Raw genomic sequence first — 22691 nt, 5'->3', positions numbered from 1 at the left:
GTAGACACTCTGAATATGGAAAACGACTAGACAAAAATAAACCTTCACTCTTCTACTTTCCGATGCCGTGTTGGGTTTCTTCCTCACTCATTTAGTTCTGGTGCCACTTGAAAACATAATGTGTCAAGTTTTGTTGCGCCACCCTGTACAACTCGAAGTTCAATTACGAGTATTAAAATTGGCTATATCTATCTACAGTGTAAAAAACCATCGTTATTATACGATAACAAAATTGTACTTTTTATTCGAAAACGAAAGGAACTGTATAAATGCTTATGCTAAGTATAAGGCTAATGGTGGGTAATTATTGGTTTAAAATTATTTTTGATGATTAGGGCCCAACAGATAACGGGACTCGTCTTCTACTAATTGTTCTTTTTCTTTGGTATTCGACGATAAAGACCACGTTTGTGGCTCACTAGATCCGTATTTAACGAATGTCACAGCGCCGATAATTAACACACCGGCTGCCAAAAGAAAGCAGTTGTTCCATTCTTGAGTGGTCTGAAAAATAGTACGTGTGAATTTTTGAAATCAATACCTACTTGAAGCGTTCAGAAGGGTGAGTAGGTACCCACTTGGAACCAGACTTGATACTTACATGATTAATTGTCATGAAACCGGTTAATGTTCTGGAAATAATTGTACTGCTGCAAGAACAAAGTTTGGTCAATCCGGCAACAATGCTGGAGTCATTCGGAGCGATATTGACTACGTTTGGTCTGCGAATAGAAAAAATTTATAAAGAACTATCTTATTTCAAGTTGAAAATTTACAATCGCATTTTTACGTACTCGAGAACTGGTTGTACGATAGATTTGGTGATCTGAATTGTAACAAAAAACACCATAGAGATCGTGAAATTTGAGAAAATTGCGCACCCCAGAAAAAAAAGGCTCATGGACAGGAACGCAGAACCGATTATCGTTTTATCCATCTGTAGGGTATTCGTGATTAGCATTTCATGTATTTAGATTATTTTCTCATTTCATAAATGGTACTTTTGAAAAAATTGATATCTTACTCGGGTTGGTTTGACGTGAGTATGATGGTTTTTCCAATAGTCAATTATGGTACCCGAAAGTGGATACAGAATAATCGTCACAGCCACAGGAACTGAAGAAAGCATGCCTATTTCATCAGTACTCCTACCCGTCGAATCTAAACTTTAAAACGTAAATTGATTAAGTAATCAAATAAACAAATAACCATTCTTATTAGTTGAATACATGCTGGAGTAATTAAAAAGGAAATTTTCCATAAAAGTGTTATGTGTACAGTATTTAATGTGTAATGTGTAAATATATGTTTTACGTATTAACCTTTGGCATATAAAGGTAAACATCCACTAACAATAGTTTGTACCCATAACATCGTAGAATCACCCAAACATATGGCCCATACTGCCGGTGATAAGAGAATTTTCTTGTATGGATGAGAAGTCTACAAAAGAAGAGCCAACAGTTTGAAAAATATAATCTTCAACTTTGAATGTGCTTAATTGATAAGCATGGGGTTTACAACTTTACACTTTACGTACTTGATAACGTTTCCGTGAATCGTCATAAGTTTCATTGAGAATATAAGTGAGTTCTTCTTGGCTAATCCATTTGTCTTGAGAAGGTAGATTTGTAACGACAGTCAGACAAAGCCAACCAATAGCCAAAGATATAAAGCCTGAATGGTTGAAAAAAAAAGACAGGAGTTGAAATATGATTGAAAAATTGCAATTTCTAACACGTGGGTACATATTATGAGAAGATTTAATCACCTGAAGTGTAAAATACCATTTGCCATCCTAGTCGATCAGCTATTAATCCGAATAAAGGATACATTACGGTCATGCCTACGTTGCCGCCGTTGCTGCAGAAAGATATCAGGGTAGATCGTTCTCTCCTTGGAAACCATCGTGAGAATATTTCGGCGCTGCTAATGAAGAAACAGTTCTGAAAAAGGAATACATGAAATTAGTTATTATGAGGTAATTGTAATATATTTTTATGACATTTTGATGTTCCTTCTGTGGTATGAGGTAGAGTTGGATGAGGGGTGAAGATGAAGTGGAAATCATCTGTGAAATGATGCCTCGAGGAACAATAATTTTATTATTTTTTATTTTCCAAAAAATTTTCTCAAGTGTAAAAATTATAAAAAAATATTGAAACTGGAGGTGTTTTTTTTGAGGGGGGGGGAGGAGGGAATAAAAATTTGTGATGAGAAAAAAATATCAATTTTTCCGAATAAAATTACGAATTTTCAAAGTGAAATAAAAGATGAAATGACAATTTTGCCGATCGGTATAATTCGCATCAAAGCTTATAAAAATTTGCTATTTTCCCTTTTGAATTTATGGAAGTTTCAAAAATAGATTCTTATGGTATATATATGTAGAAAAGAAATAGAAATTGACTCGAGTAAATCGAGGGCAAAAGCTCTTAAAAAATTCGTAGGTACTTCAAGAACTGAAAAAATCAAAATGTTTATAAAAAATTTGTTTTTAATGAAAAGCAAACAGGCCTGAGCAGAGTGAGAGCAAAATCCAGTTTTCAAGTGAAAAATGCGTTTTTTTTTTGTTTGAACTTTTTCTGAAAATTCGAATAAATGCCTAATATATTTTTATAAAAGTTTGATTCCAATTTGGAATAAAAAAACACGGAGGTTCTAGCGAAGCGAGGATAAAAAATTTCAAAATTTCGTATTTTGAATCAAATTTGAACAGGTGGGCTTCTCGGTGATTCTGGATTCATCGTCTATGAATAATTTCAACAGTGATTCTGATTCATAAGCTTCTGAACGATTTGTGAATCATTCGCAATTTTGAGTTTTGACTATAAGTACCTACATCTCATTCAAATTTTAGTACGCTTTTCTAACCTGTAGGTAGGTAGAGGTACCTCCCTATCGAGAATTTGAGATTCAAGAATCGCCAATGAATTTATTTGCCCCAATTTTGAATTGAAAGAAAATATGTGTATTCCTGATTCTGATTAAAAATCCTTATTCTGGTTCATGAGTACATCATAATACGAGTCCTGGCGAATGAGATGAGAGTAATATTATCCACACTCATTGCTATTTTCGAATCATTGTTCAATCTGATAATTGTGTTTCATAATTTAATTAAAATTGTGGCGGTTCTGTTCTACTCTGATCACCATTTTCTTCCGATTCCCTCCCCCATGACCCTCTGAATCGAAAACATACCAACAAATGATACATCAGTCTCAGGATTATTGGCTTTTCTAGGATTTTTATGGAAATTCAGAAGGTTATGGAGAGCTTGAAGAAATTATATCTATCCTTGAATTAAGTTTCTTAATTTTTATTCGAGTGTGACGTCATCAAAAACATAACAAAAAATACATTTCACGACCCATTCATTTTTTTTTAATTTACCCAAAATGGGGGAGGAAGTGTCATCCTCTTAAGGTTTCAGGATCCATGAACGAAAACTATCTCAATGATTAACTCATGAAAAATCGTATTTGAAGTATTTTTTTTTTTTACAGATTTTGATAAGTAATAGGGCTTGAAATAAGAAGTTTTTTTTTATCCCGATGAAAGTTTGGATTTTCAACTTTCAACATTTTAACATTTTTTTTTTCAATTTTTTTGACTCAGGAAGACTTTTTTTTGTGAGTAGGATGACATGATCTCACGTAGAAATTGTGGAGCCAATTAAATGAGAAAAATTAGGCATGGGTAAAATAAAAACTAGCTACTTACTCGTAGTTAAACTGATTTGGAATGATTCATTTGTGGATATTATTTGGTCAAAACAAAAAGAGAAAAAAAAAGAAACTAGTAAATGAAACCTGCAGCAATGAAGTTTTCCTCTCCGTTTGTATGTAGTTTCACAATTATTATTCTACGTGATAAAAATAGGTATTATTAATAAGTAGCTTAATTATCTCGTCTGATAAACTCTTGCAGTTCTGTTAGTAAACAATTTACATCTTGACTGATAAGCTCTTATTCTAATTTAAGTTCAGATTAATACACATTGGTAATCATTTGATTGGGATCATTTCTAATGAAATATCAAAATATGGAACTATTCCTCGATAATTCTTAAGGTTACCTTATTTTTTTAATTGGAAATTAGAGTATTCGTTTGAGATGATCGTGACTTTTTTGAAAAATAATTGCTTCAATTTTTAGCCTTGAAAGAAATTCAAATTCGATTTTTTTCAACCCTGAAAGTGATTTTGTTCATTCAAGTTCTTAAAAAAAATGTTACATCAGACTTGAAATTACAAACTAGTTTCGATCTTTTAACATTTCAATCGAACCTTTTTTTTATGGATGATTTCCATGCTTCAAAACAAAGGCATGTTTCATTTGTTTTCCTGCATTTGGAGAGAGAAAAAGGGAAGGAAAATCTCAATAGGGTACTTGGACCCATGAAGTATACCTACATAATAAATATATTTTTTTTGAGACTTTTCGAGGGATATGTAAAATCTTTTCAATTTTTTCTTGATTTCTGCAATTTTTTAAGGGAAACCCACGTAGGAGGACTCATTTTTTTTTGGAACTATGGAAGTTTTCAATTTGTTATTTAAAAATGTACTAAACTCATCCATGAAATTTTTCTTCTGTTTCAAGGCTTCAAAGTATGTGGACGTTTCAGTCAAAGAAAGGGAGATGGTGAAGGGGATGGGATTAAAGAACTGTTTTTTTTTTTAATCAAATTAATTTTCTTTTGAAAAATTCGACTTTTATCTGAAGTTGAAGTCGCGAAAATTTACAGAAATGATTTTTTTTTCTGATTAAATCTTGGTTTTTTATTTGATTTTCTCATCGAATTTTTCAAAGAATTTTTGATTGTAAAGCTAATAGAAAAAAATAGAGGTTTTAAAACGTTGTCAAAATTTCAAACTTTTCCTACATGCAATTTCACTACAGATTTTTCACTCTACTTTTCAACTTGAAGAAAATATGAAAATGAGAGACTAATTTTTTTGTCTCAAAATGATAGGTAGGTAGATAAATTTTTAAAAAATAATTCAACGAGAGTTTAAAATTACCGCAAAAAATCCAGTCAGCAGTCGAAAGGACAAAAATATCCGGTAATCCATGTACAAGGTGGATGGTTGGAGTAAAGTCAAGACTCCACAAATCATAAGGACGACTGCGCCGCTCACGGAACCTCCTAGTTTATTTACAAAATATCCACCGCCGATTGAGAATAAACCTCCGTATGAGATGATGCTGGAAACAATACCAACGGTTGATGGATCCCATTGGAATTCAGCTGGCTGTTCGAATATAAAAATAAGATATAAAAATTTCGTGTCCAGAGAATGAAAAAACAGTCGAGTGACAAAATGAGCTGAAGAAGATTGAGCATGCGTTGTTTTTTTTAAAAAAATAAAACTGTATCTGCTTACTTTGGTTATTGTAATATTCCCCACACTTATGTTTTTGGGAGAAGTCATCTCGACAACGGCGATATTTATGTTCGATATAATCATGCCCAAATTCATATAGCATAGAAATATCACAGCCGTGGTGTAAAATCGTTTCGATAACCATATCGATGGTATGTGATTGACGAATATTTCTCTACAAAAATTACAAACAAAACCAAAATACGATAAAATATTAGTATGCCAAGAGTATTAAGTACGAGTAGAATCAATGAATGAATAAATGCATCAATCCTATCACCATATGACCACACTAGTTAATTCTTATCAATCTACGAATATACAACACAATACTAATATTACGTAAAAACGTAAAATAAACTGGTTTCGCTTACTTTTTCTCCTCATCTCGATGCTGATACTGCTCCAGCTTGTCTGGATATATTCCGGCGTCTTGATCAATCGTAACGATGTTTTCATTCAAAGCCGAATAAACCATTTAAATTTATGATATCCTGCACTCGACCCTCGCAAAACTTCAAATGTGAAATGAGAATCATTTGTATCGAAAGCATCACCGAAGGAAAACATAAAAATTCAAATGAACACCAAAAACCTGTACCAAGTTGGGCTAGTGCACTTTGCTATCTAGACGGATGCCGTTCGGCTTGGTTGGCGCACGCGTGTTGGTCTCTGCATCACAACAGTTGAAGGGAGAGGTCCAAAGTCTGAAACCGGATTCTCTTCGAACGTGGAATATCAATATTACGTAGTGGGATGATTCGATTCCCACGTAAGTATTTATTTTTAAATACTTACCTACATACATATAATATATTATGAAATGCAGAAGAAAGAATCTCTGTGAGTCTTTTTTTTTTTTTAGTGATTTAACGAGGTTTTATGGTCTAAATAATATGTAGGTACAATATCTACCTATACAGTTGAATAGGTTAGAAAAATAATAATTCAACCGATTCAATTTGATAGGAGTTTTATTCTAGGAAATTTGGAATTTGGATGAAAAATTAAATACATAGATATTTATGAAATTGTACAAATTATTCCCAAAACTGCTTGAAAGATCTCAGAAATTTTTTCAAATACTTACGTGACGCAAAAAAAAACTTAAAATTGGCCTATAAGCGGCCAAAAGCTTGTAAAATATTGAGGAAGTTCATATAAATGAAGATCACATTTGAAAAAAAAAAAAAAACAAAACAATAATTCGGAGTGTTTTAATCTTCGAGAAATCGAGATATGATCTTATAAAAATACTCACTTGACGTGTAAACTTTCATATCATTAGAAAAATCATGAAATTCTTCTCATGATTAGATACCCCACCAATACTTACCCTTGAACATTTTTTGGTTTTTAGAATTTTTTTTTAAGTTGAAGTAAATTACAAAATGTAAGTAATACTTTTCAATTAAAATTTCCGAAATGAAGCTTCATGGTTTTTTAAAATCTTTTATGGTAATATCGGATCATTTTAAAATTTTAAACCATTTTCAAGTCTCCTACGGGTCATTTATTTTTTCTATCATGCTCAGATTTTGATCCAGAATGGCTGAAAGTCGCTCGTAGAGTATTGGTTGGAATATTCCCAAGTTTAGCTGAAAAAAATCATAAATTCCAGTTTCCTACGCATACCAAGAAGGAAGACAAACTATCTGGAGCTCAATTTAAATCTCTCTCCGACCTCCCGATTTCCTTCTTCAGCAAAATCACATCTACCTCACATCTGGTTGTTTGAGGCTCCTGTCAGATACACTGAATGGAGCCCTCAAAATCTTATCCCCTTCTCTTCAGAATTTTTCTCCTTCTGTTTTTTCTCAGGTTTGGAGACTTTAATACTAGCAATGCAATTTATTTTGGTTTTTGATTTTTTATTCAATTTCGCAAAAAATGAGTCAAACTGACTGGAACAAAAAATAGAGGTTTTTGGAGAGGGGAAAGGGAGAGAGTGAATACAAATTTGCCGATCGCTATGAGAAAAAATACTAATTTTGTCAAATAAAATGACGAGTTTCTGTTACGAAATAGGAGGTAAAATGACAATTTTATTCTCACATTGAGGGTTATTGAAAAATTGTTGTTTTTCTCTTTGAATTTATGAAAGTTTCAAGTATAGAATGGTTTTAGCTTAGGAAAAATATAGAAATTGATCCGAGCGAAGCGAGGGCGAAATCGTTCAAAAATTCGTATACATACATATTTTAAGAGGTGAAAAACAATGTGTCTTACAAAAATTCATAAATTTTTTGACTCCAAAATTTTAGAATTTTAATATTGATTTTCTTGAAATTTCAATTTTGAAAATGAAAAGCAAACAGACCTAAGCGAAGTGAGGGCAAAAGCTTGCTTCGAGAAATGAAAAAACAAAACGTAGATATTTTGTTTGGTTTAAATATTTTTTTAAATTTGAATATTGATTTTTTTTTATAGCCCTAGTTTAATTTGAAAAATAGGACAGAGGCCCAAGCCAAGCTAAGGCAAAAGCTTTCAAAAATTCGTATTTCGAGAAATAAAACTTTTTGTTTTTTTTTTTGGACGAGTCGTATTTTTTTGACTCCACAATTTGAGAATTTAAACACCTAATAGACGATTAAAAATTTCAATTGCTTACGAAAATTTATGTCGAGAAGAAGTGAAAATAGCATTTTTATCTGAAATGACAAATTTATGGGTCTTTTATGTTAATAATTCAAGATTGCGTATTTTCTTGAACGTTACTGATAAATTGAATCTGATTGGGTAGAGGTACGTCATGATGCAAAATTTTTAAATGAGCATTAAGAAGGCTGTTTTTATCGGTTTAAATTTTCAAAGTGCTCTATAGCTCCTTCAATTCTGAAATATGCAATTTCAAGATTAGTTGAATGCATTTTCTGCCAAAAGTGGATGTTGAAGGCGCTAGATCATTTTAAAAATTCAAAAGCGCTGCAAAATTTTAAGTGCTTCATCCTCTCAAAAATTCGAGTTACTTGAGTTCTGAATTTGGACTGAATAAGTACCTACGAGTGCAATTCTTCCTACAGAACTTCAAGTAGTCTAGAAAAAAGGCCGAGTTCTGGCTTCCATAGGTAGGTACCTAAAAAATTGATACTCAAGATTTTCTAAGCATTCCCGCAGCTTAAATGTGATTCTTGGAAAATCGAAAAATGTAAAATTTGAAGTGCTTTTGAATTTTCAATACGCCTCGACTCGAACCGACCCCTTCAATTTTTAGTCAAGGGGTAGAATTCTGGATTATTTCAAGATTTTGGGATTTTTTGATGTTTTTGATTACCTATGGTACTTACATAGGTATTTAATGGTCAGAAATAGATAAATTTTAGCAGTTGAAAATTTGGGCTTTATGGTGCAAACTGTGAAATTTACGTATTTAATGAGGTACCTACTTATCAAGTTTGACCAATGCAAATAAATAAAATCCTACATGAGGACTGCATCTCTCTGAATATTCAATTGTTTCAAATTTTTCATTCATTTTGATTCCCCTTCAATTCAATTAATTGGTTCGAAAAATGAAGAAACAAAATCTAAATGATAATTTTCCTCTTTTTTTTGAGATTTTAAAATATGTTGGTGTTTCATTTGTAATGAAGCAAGACCCTAGATAACGAAAACACGATTTAATATTTGAATAAAGGAACCATTTGTAGATAATTTTTACACTTGTAAAGAATCACTTTTGATCTTGATTTTTGGTTTTGATCAAAAAATCACGTTCGTCGTCTTCATCTTCGTCGATCGAAGGTACAGACCAAGGCTGAGCTTCGCTGGATCCATATTTGGCAAATATTGCAGCTCCGATTATCAATATACCAGATGTGAAGAAAAAACAATTATTCCATTCTTGAATAGTCTAAAAATCGAAAAAGAAAAAAGAAAACATGTTACCTATTTGCATTTAAACAAAATTGCTGACCTTCTAACTTGCGTGTTTGAGAAAATTTAAACTTACATGATTCATGGTCATAAAACCGAATATGGTTCTGGAAAATATCGTACTCAAGGAAGTACAAATTTTAGTCAATCCGGCTACGATGCTCGAGTCGTTGGGAGCTAAGTTAACAATGTTAGGTCTGCAAAAAGAGACACAATTATTTATTATTCGAATAGGTACTACTTACGATTTTTTACCTAAGTTTTCAGAAATAGGCGTAGGTATACGTTAGTGGACTGAAATTTGACTAATTTTGGACTGCGAAATTTAAACTACTTACTCGAGAACTGGTGGTACGAATGATTTAACAGACTCAATCATCACAAGCAATACCATTGATGCTGTGAAATTTGAAAAAATTCCACATGCTGCGTACAACATGCTTGCAGAAAGGAACGTAACGCTGATTATTATTTTATCCATCTATATAATACCATGCGGAAAAAAAAGAAGGCTTATTAAGTATTTTGGATTTATTTTCAATAAAATCGTTCAGCTTATTACCCGAGTTTCATCGATGCTGGTGTGATTTTTCCAACGATTTATCAATATTCCGGCAACTGGATACAGGATAATTGTAACGATCAAAGGAATGGAACATAAATAACCTATTTCATCGGTAGTTCTTCCCGTCAAATCTAAAGTTAAAATGAATATAGGCCTATTTATTAAAATTTGATCTGTTTTTTAAGTGTTGGAAATTTGAGGGAGAAATTTTTCCCTTGAAAATTTGCGAGTATAGCGTAATTTTTAGAAGAATAAATCTTATCGGCTCGGCTTGTACATTTGATATTGCTTACCTTTGGCGTATAAGGGTAAACATCCAGCATCTACATTGTTAGTCCAGAATAAAGTAAAGTCGACGAAACATAATGCCCATACTGGTGGCGATAGGAAAATTGTTTTGTAAGGATGAGATATCTATGAAAAAAGCATCACGATAAATTTATTGCATTAATTTGAAAAGTGACTAAATCCAATTTGATTTCACGTTTTTGTTTTTACACCATCACGTACTCGTTTTCGAGGAACGTCGTAAGTTTCTTCGAGTATATAGTTGAGTTCTTCTTGGCTGATCAATTTATCTTGAGAAGGACGATTCCTCACCACGATTAAGCAAAGTAAAGCGGACACTAGAGATAGTAAGCCTAACAAAAGAGAACTAGTGATGAGTTGAAATGACTGACAAACGAGGTAGCCCAACGCCAACTGGCAGATAAATTATTTTGAACCTTACAAAACTAAATCGAAGAGCGTAAAAAAATACATCGCAAGTCGAAAAATCAAAAAGCCAAAAATAATTTTAAAAAATCGAAATGTTACCAAATTGGTCTAGAAAACTGAAATTCAGCATGTACCCCATATTGGACTCTTTGAATCGATTGGAAACAGCTTTGAACCATTTTGAGCAATTCTGGAGCCTCTGGCAGATTTTTGAGAGTTGAAATTTCATCAATTGAAATTGGAAGGCCAAACCCTGGCTTCATAAGCCGTTATTGGATAAAATTTTTTGAAAATTGAAATTTTCAAAAATCTTCTAAAGTCTTTTAGAATTGTTTAAAGTGGTTCGAAACTGCCTCCAATCAGTTCAGGGAGCTGAAATTAAATTGGTGAAATTTTTACTTTTTCCCCCCCTTTTTGGCCCTTTGATTTTCAAAAATTTACCATTAGAAATTCACTTCAACTCCTGAAATTTTGGGTGATGTATTTTTGCATGCTCTTTTGATTTAGCTTTGTCTGGGTAGGAAATGTATCTTCTAGTTGGGATACCTCCCCTGCCCTGTGAGGAAAATTGGCCATTCTGGCTAAATGCCAATACGATGACATAAGCATTTATGAATCAATCACTCACCTGTAACGTAAAATACCATTTGCCATCCAACTCGATCAGCTATGAATCCAAACAAAGGATTCATAACAGTCACTCCTACGCTTGTTCCGACGCAGCAAAATGCTATCAACATGGGTCGTTCTTTTTTTGGAAACCATCGCGAATATATTTCGGCGACGCTGGCGTAAAAACAATTCTGAAACAAATTGTGTCTCGATTGCATCATATAAGAATTGAAAAACGATTGCAGATTTTTCAAATTAGGTACTAATACGATTTACTAAATTTGAGTGGACTAATTGCAAATTTCAGGTGTTTCATATTTTTTTCTGATGATTTTTCCTTCCCATGTTTGGAAGCACATGAATTATGTTAGTCGGGGAGCCCGCATAAGGATCTATTTTCTTGAAGGCGGAGTCCTAAGGAACATTTCTAGCCCTTGTACTCAAAAAAATAGTGGCCCTACTTACAAAATGGCGGCCATTTTGATTGACAGGTAAGCCGAAATTGCAGATTTTGCAGATTTTGCGTTCCAACATAGGACTTGCACGAAATTTTTTCAACCGTATAAACTATAAAGGTAGCTCGAAAGATCAGGCAAAAATTTAACACCTGTCAAAATTTCAAGTGCTAAAGTGCCTTTTTCGATTTTTGATGAATTTTTAAAAATCAAGTACAGGCCAAAAATGAAGGAAAAAATCAAAATTTTACCAAATTGACCAAGAAAACTGAAATTTGGGATATACCCGTTTTTTGACATGCCAAATCGATTGGAAACTGTTTCAAACCATTTTGAGCAGTTCTGGAGCCTCCAGCGGATTTTTGAAACTCGAAATTCCCACAAAATTTCATCAAATGGAGTTGAAAAGCCGAAATTCATTCTGCAAACTAATTTCAATACGCTACTAAGTCAACTGCAGGTAGATTTTAATTCGTTTTGGAACCCACAGCGACTTTTTGAAAATTACTGGAGCCTCCAGTAGATTTTTGAAACTTGAAATTTCCCAACATTTCATCAAATGAAGAGGGAAAGCCAAAGTTCATTCTGAAAACTAATTTCAATACGCTACGAAGTCGACTGCTGGCGGATTTCAAGTCGTTTTGGAGCCTCCAGCGACTTTTTGAAAATTACTGGAGCCTCCAGTAGATTTTTGAAACTTAAAATTTCCCAAAATTTCATCAAATAAAGATAGAAAGCCAAAATTCATTCTGCAAACTAATTTCAATAGGTTACGAAGTCGACTGCTGGCAGATTTCAAGTCGTTTTGGAGCCTCCAGCGACTTTTTGAAAGGTCGTATGGCGTTTTTTAGAAAATTAAAATTTCCAAAAAGTAGCTGGAAGCTTCAAAACCATTTGAAACTACCATGCAGTAGACTTCATATCGTATTGATATTAGTTTGCGAAGTAAATTTCAGCTTGCCAACTCCGTTTGATAATATGTTGTGGGAATTTCGAGTTTCAAAAATCCGCTGGAGGCTCCAGAACTGCTCAAAACGGTTTGAAACAGTTTCCAATCGATTTGGCATGTCGAAAAGAGGGTATATCTCAAATTTCAGCTTTCTTGGTCAATTTGGTAAAATTTTGATTTTTTCCCTCATTTTTGACCTAAACTTGATTTTCAAAAATTCACCAAAAATCGAAAAAGGCACTTTAGCACTTGAAATTTTGACAGGTGTTAAATTTTTGCCTGATCTTTCGATCTACCTTTATACGGTTTAAACAATTTCGTGCAAGTCCTATGTTGGAACGCAAAATCTGCAATACTTACTTGTCAATCAAAATGACCGCCATTTTGTAAGTGGGGCCACTTTTTTTCGAGTACAAGGGCCAGAAATGTTCCTTAGGACTCCACCTTGGGGGGGGGGTGCAATAGATCCTTATGCGGGCTCCCCGACTATGTACTCGAATGATAGTGAAGTATGTACTTTATAGGACCTACCCCGAAGAATCCAGTCAGTAAACGAAACAGGAAAAATAAACGAATATCCAAGTACAAGCTGACAGGATGGAGTATGTTCAAGACACCACACATCATCATTATAAATGCAAAGCTTCCTGCACCTCCCATTTTATCCACAAAAAATCCACCACCTAATGCGAACAGACCGCCATACGAGATGCTGCTGGAAACAATACCAACGAATGATGGATCCCATTGGAATTCAGCTGGCTGTAATAAAAAAAAAGTAAAAGTTATTAATCCTTACGTGTTAATTGAAGAAGTTTTTATGAGAAAAAGAGAGAAAAGTTGACATGGTAAAATTTCTATCTCTAAATCAGGATTTTAATTATTTGTTTTCTCGACGTGAGTGCTCAAAATTTTGGGATATTGCTCAATGTCTCACGTCAGTGTTGATATGAAATTTTTCATGTTTACTTATACTGATAATTCAAGAAACTGGCTACACTGTCAAGGTTTTTCCTATCGTCTCATTGCATGACGTCTGACAAATATTTTATTTACATTATACCTACCTACGATACCTACCTATTCGTATCAGGGTTCATAACTTGGACTTCCGTTTACTCGAACAAACCATGAAAAGATTGATAAGATAATATGTAGGTATGTATGTGAATTAATTAACTTACTCGTAAAATTGTAGAATTCCCTTTAGTGATCAGTTTCGCAGAAGTCATCTCGACGACGGCGATATTGATATTCGTTAATATTATTCCGATATTGATATAAGCGAAAAATATCACTACAGAAACTAGAAACCGTTTCGAAAACCATAATGGGGGCGTTTGATCGACACATGTTTCTCTATACATCGAAGGAAAAAAAACACACACACACACGAAGAAAAAATAAAATTAACGAGATCGTTTTTCACATTAAATTCAGATATTCAATTAAATATAATTAGGTATACGAGATTTCGATCGAATTACATTTTTTTGTCATTTTGTGGTCGATTCTGCTCTTCATCGTTATTTGGAGACGTTTTGGCTGGTTTAACTGCGCCTACTCTCATTGTAACAAGCTTGATTTGCTGCACTTATCTAACATCGTATGTGTATTTAATTTAAATGTATGTAGAATTGTAGGCAGTAGGTAGGTAGGTATGTGTACTGTACCTTCTGATAATAAACGAAGGTTGTGATCTTGAATTTTTCAACTCGCGTTCCCCCCTCTACAAGTTGTAGCGTCAAGCGTGGACGATGCGCGAAAGAAATTGTTTTTTTTTGCGTTTTGAATCGCACATGGTATCGATTATTGGTAGGTACCTAGGCAATTGAACTGTAATTTTTTTTATTCGCTTTTGTCTATGGATCGAAACAGAAATTTTGCTACGTCGCCCTGGTGCCACCTCCTTTCTGCTTCACATTGAAAGTTTAGACTTGTTCAGAGAAAACGTTTAAAAATTTCGTAATTATATCTACAACCGCGATGAGATAGTTTATGTTTATCTAATGATGGAACGGTTTGTTGAGATGAAGTTCTCGTAATGCCAAGATTGTCGAGTTCTTTGTCTACCATGCTGATTAAAAGTTTTCTTTCTTTTACCTGGCTCAATATAGTTAATAGTCCAATTGGCAAAAGGTATTCAGTTGGCTAGCATTTTTGAGGTACAAAATATACAGTTGGCTTTTAATTGAGAATTTTTAGAAGAATTTTAAGGCTAGAATTGAACAATGATTTTTGGAATTTTTGAATAATGGTCATATAAAATCATTCAAATTGAGTTGGAATTTTGCAAAAAAAAATTCAATATTTCAACAAAAATTATTTTTTGATCATTTTTTAAAGAATGTTGATCTTCAAATTGGGACATGATTTTGGTGCTTTTTGAATGTGCTGTGTGACATCAAAATGTGTTGAAACGCAAGAAAATCCAAAATTTCTATTAGAACTTTTTTCAGCATTTTTTTAAAATTTCAGTTCGAAATTTTGTGCGAATTTTGAACATTACTCGGTAAAATTACCCGGAAAATTTACTCAATTTTAAGTTGAAAATTCTTGAGCAATATTCATAAAAAATTTAGATCGAAATTTTTGATTTTTTTGTCAAGTTTTTAACGCATTTTGATAGTTTGAATGACAACTTTTTCAAAAATCCCAAAAACTGTGACTCCACTTTTGTCGAAATGTTTTGATTTTTCACAAAATTTTAATCCATTTTGATTTCGTTCAAATATCCCAAAAATCATGGCTCAATGCTGTGCTCAAAATTCATCAAAAATGCTTAAAAAACATTTTCGTTGTATTATTCGTATTTCTTTCAGTTTAACACGTTTTAATTGATTGTAATGCACTTTTTCAAGAATCTTTAGAATCATCATCCAACATGAAAACCTGTTGTGAGGCACCCAGAGCCTCCTCCCAAACGCATTGAAAATATCAAATGAGATGAAATAAAATAGAAATCAACGAATTTTTTACAATTTTTGTAACGAGAACTGTTTATTATATTTTTAAAAAGGAACCATTGCAAATTAATTTTTACATGAAAAATTTGAAAAAAAATCATTTTTTGTTCTTGTCTTTAATCAGATAATCACGTTCGTCTCGTTCGTATTCGTCGATCGACGATGTTAAAGACCAAGACTGAGCTTCACTGGATCCGTATTTAACAAATATCGCAGCACCGATCAACGAAATACCAGACGTTAAAAAATAACTATTGTTCCATTCTTGGATGCTCTAGAAAGCAAAAAAAACACGTACTTTAGGTACCTACTTATGTACATTTTCAAAAAAAAAAAAATTCTGTTCTGAAAGAAACTTACGTGATTGATTGTCATGAAACCGGTTATAGTTCTGGAAAATATGACACCCAAGGAAGAACAAATTTTAGTCATTCCGGCCACGATGCTCGAGTCGTTGGGAGCTAAGTTTACGATATTTGGTCTGCAAAAAACACACGAGATTTTTTATTCGACGTTTGAATCGAAAAATGACAGATTCGCAAACGCAAATTACTCACTCCAGAACTGGTGTAACAAATGATTTTAAACCTTCGATTGTTAAAAATAAAATTACTGTAGCGGTGAAATTTGAAAAAATTGCACATGCTGCGAACATGATGCTTATTGAAAGGAACGTAATGCTGACTATAATTTTATCCATCTATTTGAGCGAAAATTAAAATATTAAAAACACATCTTCGTGTGGGTATAGTTATGTGGGAGTTTATTTTATAAATGTATTTATAGTCGACTAGTCGTGCTATGTTCTTACTCGAGTTGAATCGACGTTGGTGTGATTTTTCCAGTGATTTATCAACATCCCGGCTACTGGATATAGGAAAATTGTCAGAAGCAGGGTAATGGAAGATACATAACCTATTTCATCGGTACTTTCTCCTGTCAAATCTGTTGAAATGCTTTCCATATTAGTTATATTACTTACGTTAGGTATAGTATGTACTTTTCGTTGCCATTTTTTTTAATGCATGTGAAATGCGCCTTTATTCCTACTTCAGACAGAGACTGAGTGGGGGATAAATAATTCCATAAATTCATATTGAAAGAAAATGTTTTTTTTTTTTTCATTTTGAAATTGATTTTTTTTTCATAATATTATAAGAAGATTGTATGTATTACTCACCTTTGGCATACAAAGGCAAACATCCGCCCGTTATATTTCCAGTCCATAGCAAAGTGATGTCGATAAAACATAATGCCCATACTGGAGGTGAAAGGAAAATTTTCCTATAAGGATGAGATCTCTGAAATGCGCATAAGTAAATATGTATTCAGACAGATCTGCTGTTTCTTTTTGAACCCATACTTAGATCCAAGTAAAGAGCAACCCCGTTTGATTGATCGTTTGAGTTAATTAATCTTTCACATCATCACGTACTCGTTTTTGTGGAACATCGTGAGTGTCGTCAGATATATAAGCGAGCTCCTCTTCGCTAATCCATTTGTCTTGAGAAGGTCGATTCCTCACAACAATTAAACAAAGCATAGCAGTCACCAAAGATGTTATACCTGGCGAAATAAGAAGGTGGTTAATTGATGTAGCATGATAACTGGGGTCATTCCACCTCAATTCGACCAACGTTTTTGAGCCATGTACTTCGATTTAGCTCAGATTTTTTCTACAACGTCTATCCATCCAATAAGTAAGAAACCCGCAATCAGTTTGGTCCCAGCCCCCTCTGGGGGCGGGTGGAGGCTTCAATTATTTTCGCATTGTCTCGAGGTACTCAACTTCAGCAGCACATTCCCCCAAAGCGATTATACTTTGATCAAAACTGATTTCACAGTTCAAAAGGGTATTGCATTTTGAACTTTTTCAAGTACATATTTTGAAATTTAAAAAAATTGACAATTGAACTTCCAAATTAAAAGTTTAAATTTCAAAATGGCGCTGTAAGTGTGAGCTACCATTTAAAATTCTGAATAAATTTCCATAGATGTACCTTTTGATGCTTTTTCGAAGTATATAATTTTCGAAATGAGATCTTTCCATGGAGGGGAAGCATCCCCTCCCCTAAATTTGGGCAAAACCTTCAAAAAAAATCTGGGGCATGTGACATATCGAATTGTATGTTTTCAGTGACCCTGAACACGAATATGACGTCAGATTTTTGATTGGACCCTATCTACGCCCCCCAGCACCTCCACAAATGAGGTAGAAGTACAAAAAAGTGTTTTGTTCGTGCGACACATGAAATAGTATGTTTTTGGTGACGCTGAACAGGAATATGACATCAGATTTTTGATTGGATCCCATATTATATGGAAATCATTACCTATTTGGGGAGGTTCTGGGGGCTATGGTTGAGGTCAATTTGAGAAACTAAGGTTATAATCGTGTTCAGTGATATCAAAAACATACTATTTCGTGTGTCACACGAAGGAACCCGTTTTTTTGACTTTTCCGCCTTTGGAGAAGTGCTGAGGGCCTTGGATGAGATCTAGTCAAAAATATGATGTCATATTCCTGTTCAGCGTCACTAAAAACATACAATTCAATATATCACATGCCTCAGATTAAAAAAAAAAAAATTGCCCAAATTTGGGGGGAGGAGGTGCTCCCCTCCATTAAAAGATTCCATCTCGAAAATTGAATATTTCAAAAAAATCACCAAAAGATACATCATATTGTGTGGAAATTTTTTCACAATTTCAAATGGTAATTCCCACTTACAGCGTCATTTCGAGTTTTGAACTTCCAATTTGAAAGTTCAACTTTCAACTTTTGAAAAGTTCAAAATACTTGAAAAGTTCAAAATGCAATGCTCTTTCGAACTGTCAAATTGATTTTGATCAAAGTATCATAGTTTTGGAAGCATGCGCTGCTGAAGTTGAGTACCTCGAGACCATGTGAAAATAATTGAAGCCCCCACCCGCCCCCTGTAGGGGCTGGGACCAAACTGATTGCAGGTTTCTTGCAGACATTGTAAAAAAAATTGAGCGAAGTCGAAAGACATGATATTTGAAATCACATTTTTTGGTCGAATTGACATGGAATGACCCACTGAAGAAAATTGTTCCTTTATAAAGTCACACAACACATTATCAGAAAGAAAGAAAAATCAATAACCTGTAGCATAAAATACCATTTGCCACCCTAGTCGATCAGCTACGAATCCGTACAAGGCGTACATGATGGTAATACCTACGTTCGTTCCATCCACGCAAAATGTAATCAACATGGGTCGTTCTTTTTTCGGAAACCATCGCGAATATATTTCTGCCACACTAGTGTAAAAACAATTCTGAAACCATGTACATCCTAATGTCACAAATATTGAAAATTTTCACGAATGAAATAGTCAGGTAGAGTGATAGGTATTAGGTACCTACCGCGAAAAATCCGGTCAGCAGACGTAAGAAGAAAAATAAGCGAAAATCAAAGTACAAGCTGGCTGGATGGAGTAAGTTCAAGATACCGCACATCATCATGACAAATGCACAACTCACCGCGCCTCCCATTTTGTTTACGAAGAATCCACCGCCTAGTGCAAACAGACCACCGTACGAAAGGAGGCTGGCAACAATACCGACGACTGACGGATCCCATTGAAATTCAGCTGGCTGTGGGAAAATAAGGAAATCGAGTACCTTTAGTAGAATCTTATTCATAATTCATTTTCTAACTGTGATAAAAGCATGTTCTATTCTTATAGGTACTATTTTAGCATTTTTCTTTGTGAAATTCAAGATTTAGTATCGGTTTACTCCGCGGGGGGGGGGGTGGAAGAGGCAAGCGTTGCTGAACTTGGAAATATTGAAACGATCATTTTTCAATTTTTTGAGTTTCATTTCATCTTTCAGTTTGTTAAAAAATTATATAATTAATTTTTCAGAAATACCTTTCCAATCCCCCCTTTTTTAATGAAATTTAACGACTGAAGGAGCACCAAAAGTTCGAAGACATAAAATGAATCGATATCTAATATTGAGTCAATGACCTTGAATTACTGCTTCCAAATTTTCTGTCTTTTTCAAGGAGGAAGAGGGTGTCTAGAAGAGTACCGAACAGTTCGATTTAAAAATAAACTTAATACGAGTATAGGTATCTCGTATCTGAACTGAATAGTATCGAAAGCCTCACACAAAAACCAGCCCAAGGGTCACAATTTTCAGTATGTTTTAGGTGGTAAAGTGAGAGGACGAGAGAGGTCTCATCGAAAAATGAACGCCAAAATATTCGAGCTTAGCGACTTTGAAAACCATTGTATGCTAGGTACTTATTTATTTTCAATTTTTTTTCACTTTTGATCAAATTGAGGGACTTGTATCATCCCCAAGAGTGTAAAGTTTCTATTTTAAAAACATTATCTGTTGAAAAAATGGTAAAAAAAAGAATTTTACTTTCAAGGGAAGTATCCTGAACCGGGCAAAAGAGAATCGAAAGACCCCGATTGGCACATTTCTGGTGATATCTGACTAATCATTTCTGCAGTCAGAAATTGCCGTTTTGACAGTCAGATTCGCAGTCTGACTACAATCAACCAATCAGAAACAATATTTTTTTGAAATTCCAAGATGGCGGTGACTCGTCAGAAGACTGAGTGGAGATCTGAGCGTGGAACCACAGTCAGATATTGCCGTTTTGGCAGTCAGAAAATACATTCTGACTGATATGTGGTCAGATCCCTATTCAGATGCACTGTCTAAAAAATGCCGTTTTGCCAACCGGGCGATGATCACAAAATATAATACCAACCAAAATTCCAGGTGCTGAAATTCATGTTTCAATTTTTGGCGAGAATTTAAAAATTCAAATTTTGTCCCAAAATTCGAAAAAAAAATCAAAATTGCAACAAAAAGAATTAAAGAGTTGAAATCAGGTTTATACCATATTTTTGACCTGTCGAGTCGATTTGTGACTGTTTCGAACCCTTACGATTTTTTCGATCGCTTTAGATACGTATTATCAAAGTCTTTTTGTGCCGGTTCAAAATTAAAAATTTTCTCCAGAGATTTTTTTATGCAAAAATCGTAGACTGCAAAGGTGTGAACGAAAAAAGCTGAAATTTGGTTGTTAGCTTGTTTTTGACCTGCTGAGTCGATTAGAAACGGGTTTTGAACCGTTCTAGAGCCTCCAGCAGATTTTTGGTTTCTCCAGTTTTCGAAAATCAAAATCTTTTTGAGCTGATTTAAATTCAAAATTAATTTTCAAGTTATTTATAGGTGCTGAATTTTTTTTCACCTTGTTTACAGTGTTTTTTTCGAAAACTGGAGAAACCAGAAATCCGCTAGAGGCTCCAGAACGGTTCGAAACCATCACCAATCGACTCAGCACGTTAAAAATAGGGTATAAACCAAATCCCAGCTCTCTAGGTCTTTTTGCTGAAATTTTGATTTTTTTTTACAAAGTTTTTTCGGCAACTGGAGAAACCGGAAATCTGCTGGAGGCTCCAGAACGGCTCCAAACCGTCACCAATCGACTGCACAGGTTAAAAATAGGGTATATAATCCAAATTCCAGCTTTCTAGGTCTTTTTGCTAAAATTTTGATGTTTTTCTAATTTTGGCCCAAATTTGAATTTTTTTAATGCTCGCCAAAAATCGAAAAATGACTTTCAGCATCTTAAATTTTGATTGGTGGTATATTTTGTAGTCCTATTCTGATTCCCCTTTGTTCAGTGTAAAAATTTTTGTGCCGGTTGGGACACTTCCGTTGTTAGGTATTGTAATGATTTCATGTTTTTAGCATTGAACTTTTTCTGTGATTACAAAAAGTTGAGCTTTAGCTTTTGACCCCAGTGTTGAGTTTTGAGATTTTTTTTTATACATGTATGCATATATTTTTTTTACGAATTCGCATACAGATTGATTTTCTTTGGCTGTAATTTTACCAGGTCTTTGGAGCCTTTTAATGACGGTTTAAAAAAAAGGGTTTTATGGGTGAGCGAGTGTTTGATTTATATTTTTTGATCATCACACTGAAGGGTCAAAAATGGCTGATTTCCTTTCTTACTTCTAAATTGGTTTTTTTTTAGAAACATTTTGCACATGAGAGGTCAAAAAACGATTTTTTGAAAAAATTCAAGGTACAAAGAAATGGATTGAAAAATGAAGAAGACAGCAATAGGTATTTTGACTTTGAAGTTGCTTTGTAGAATTTGTAGATTTTCGTAGGAGAGGGATACGAATTTTTCACTTTTTATTTACCTACGTAGAATTATTTTTTGATTGAAAAAAAATGAACACCAATTTTTTTCATTAACATCCAATCAAAAGAAGTCCAAAAAAATGACGAAATTTCTTTCAAAATGAGTGCTCATACAATAAAGACTATTTTAAATGTGAAAAATGACCAAAAAAAAAAAATAGTTCACAAGATGAAGAGTATAAATTTCAATTTCCTTCAGTCAAAAGGGCTTCAAAATGAGGCAAAAGTTAAAGAGGCAAATTGAAAATCAACAATTGGATAATGCATGACCAAACACAGCTGATCGATCTTACAGCTGCTTACTAACTCACTTGGCTAAATGCCAAATTTCTATCATTCCCAAAGTTGTCTTATGTAACCGTTAGGTCGTCTCGTATTTCTCTCTCCCCTCCTCACTACATTGCATCCTGCAAACGTTCTCTAATTAGCGAAAATATGGAAATCTTAAAGTAATCGGTCAACTTACTCGTAGAAAGGTTGAATTTCCCGAAACGATCTGTTTACTAGAAGTCATCTCGACAATGGCGATATTGATATTTGTCAGTACGATTCCGATATTGATGTAACAAACGAATATCACTACTGCGATAATGGACCGTTTCGAAAACCATAATGAAGGCTTTTGATCAGCGTATGATTCTCTATAAATCACAGGAAAAACGTTAAATAAATACGAAAAACTAGATCCACTTTCAAGTTAATTTAGGTACCGTATTTTTTTATACGAGTAGTTAGGCACACGGACACAGGAAATTAATTAAAATTACAATATTTTGTTGCCGTTTGATTGAAGATGCGGTGTCCCATTCATCGAAAATGGTTTTTTGAACGAGTTTACTCCTTCTTTTCTCATTTCACCAGCTATGAATTTGCTTCACTTATCTAACATTGCAATCGACTGGTTTCATACGAAGGTTGTGATCGTGAATTTTTTTTTTCGAACTCTTGTTC

The 22691-nt window shown here is 33.8% G+C and overlaps 3 protein-coding genes across 3 annotated transcripts; all 3 read right to left on the bottom strand.

The window, feature by feature from the left end:
* Positions 1-213: 213 nt before the first annotated feature.
* LOC135837182 (vesicular glutamate transporter 3-like) lies at positions 214-6056 on the bottom strand. Its single transcript, XM_065352370.1, has 10 exons — positions 5768-6056; positions 5394-5568; positions 5031-5261; positions 1772-1946; positions 1541-1677; positions 1323-1443; positions 1025-1161; positions 795-937; positions 602-722; positions 214-504 (listed from the first exon to the last, which is right to left on the bottom strand). Exons 1-10 carry the CDS (start codon positions 5869-5871, stop codon positions 319-321), a joined length of 1530 nt encoding a protein of 509 aa, XP_065208442.1. The 5' UTR covers positions 5872-6056; the 3' UTR covers positions 214-318.
* A 2942-nt stretch (positions 6057-8998) lies between these two features.
* On the bottom strand, positions 8999-14231 carry LOC135837184 (vesicular glutamate transporter 1-like). The gene is made up of 10 exons (XM_065352373.1): positions 14055-14231; positions 13752-13926; positions 13099-13329; positions 11180-11354; positions 10345-10475; positions 10128-10248; positions 9832-9965; positions 9608-9750; positions 9346-9466; positions 8999-9246 (listed from the first exon to the last, which is right to left on the bottom strand). The coding sequence occupies exons 1-10, from the start codon at positions 14135-14137 to the stop codon at positions 9067-9069; spliced, it is 1494 nt and encodes a 497-aa protein (XP_065208445.1). The 5' UTR covers positions 14138-14231; the 3' UTR covers positions 8999-9066.
* Positions 14232-15538: 1307 nt separating this feature from the next.
* On the bottom strand, positions 15539-22667 carry LOC135837183 (vesicular glutamate transporter 3-like). The gene is made up of 10 exons (XM_065352372.1): positions 22508-22667; positions 22207-22381; positions 18924-19154; positions 18661-18835; positions 16969-17099; positions 16714-16834; positions 16345-16478; positions 16091-16233; positions 15894-16014; positions 15539-15807 (listed from the first exon to the last, which is right to left on the bottom strand). Exons 1-10 carry the CDS (start codon positions 22591-22593, stop codon positions 15631-15633), a joined length of 1494 nt encoding a protein of 497 aa, XP_065208444.1. The 5' UTR covers positions 22594-22667; the 3' UTR covers positions 15539-15630.
* Positions 22668-22691: the final 24 nt, after the last annotated feature.

This window comes from Planococcus citri, chromosome 2 (genome assembly GCF_950023065.1).
Source record: "Planococcus citri chromosome 2, ihPlaCitr1.1, whole genome shotgun sequence".
Lineage (NCBI taxonomy): Eukaryota > Metazoa > Arthropoda > Insecta > Hemiptera > Pseudococcidae > Planococcus > Planococcus citri.
Note: the sequence above shows the minus strand (reverse complement) of the source record. Positions and strands in the feature narration are given on the sequence as shown.

Excerpts from the sequence above, each read along its gene's own strand:
- LOC135837182 (XM_065352370.1), bottom strand. The coding sequence starts at position 5,871 with ATGGTTTATTCGGCTTTGAATGAAAACATCGTTACGATTGATCAAGAC. Across the intron at positions 1,444-1,540 it reads ATTCACGGAAACGTTATCAA|ACTTCTCATCCATACAAGAA; the intron begins GTACGTAAAGTG and ends CTTCTTTTGTAG. Across the intron at positions 505-601 it reads GTTTCATGACAATTAATCAT|ACCACTCAAGAATGGAACAA; the intron begins GTAAGTATCAAG and ends ACTATTTTTCAG.
- LOC135837184 (XM_065352373.1), bottom strand. The coding sequence starts at position 14,137 with ATGAGAGTAGGCGCAGTTAAACCAGCCAAAACGTCTCCAAATAACGAT. Across the intron at positions 9,966-10,127 it reads TTTACCCTTATACGCCAAAG|ATTTGACGGGAAGAACTACC; the intron begins GTAAGCAATATC and ends TTTTAACTTTAG. Across the intron at positions 9,751-9,831 it reads CCAGCATCGATGAAACTCGG|ATGGATAAAATAATAATCAG; the intron begins GTAATAAGCTGA and ends GGTATTATATAG.
- LOC135837183 (XM_065352372.1), bottom strand. The coding sequence starts at position 22,593 with ATGAGAAAAGAAGGAGTAAACTCGTTCAAAAAACCATTTTCGATGAAT. Across the intron at positions 16,479-16,713 it reads TTTGCCTTTGTATGCCAAAG|ATTTGACAGGAGAAAGTACC; the intron begins GTGAGTAATACA and ends GCATTTCAACAG. Across the intron at positions 16,234-16,344 it reads CCAACGTCGATTCAACTCGA|ATGGATAAAATTATAGTCAG; the intron begins GTAAGAACATAG and ends TCGCTCAAATAG.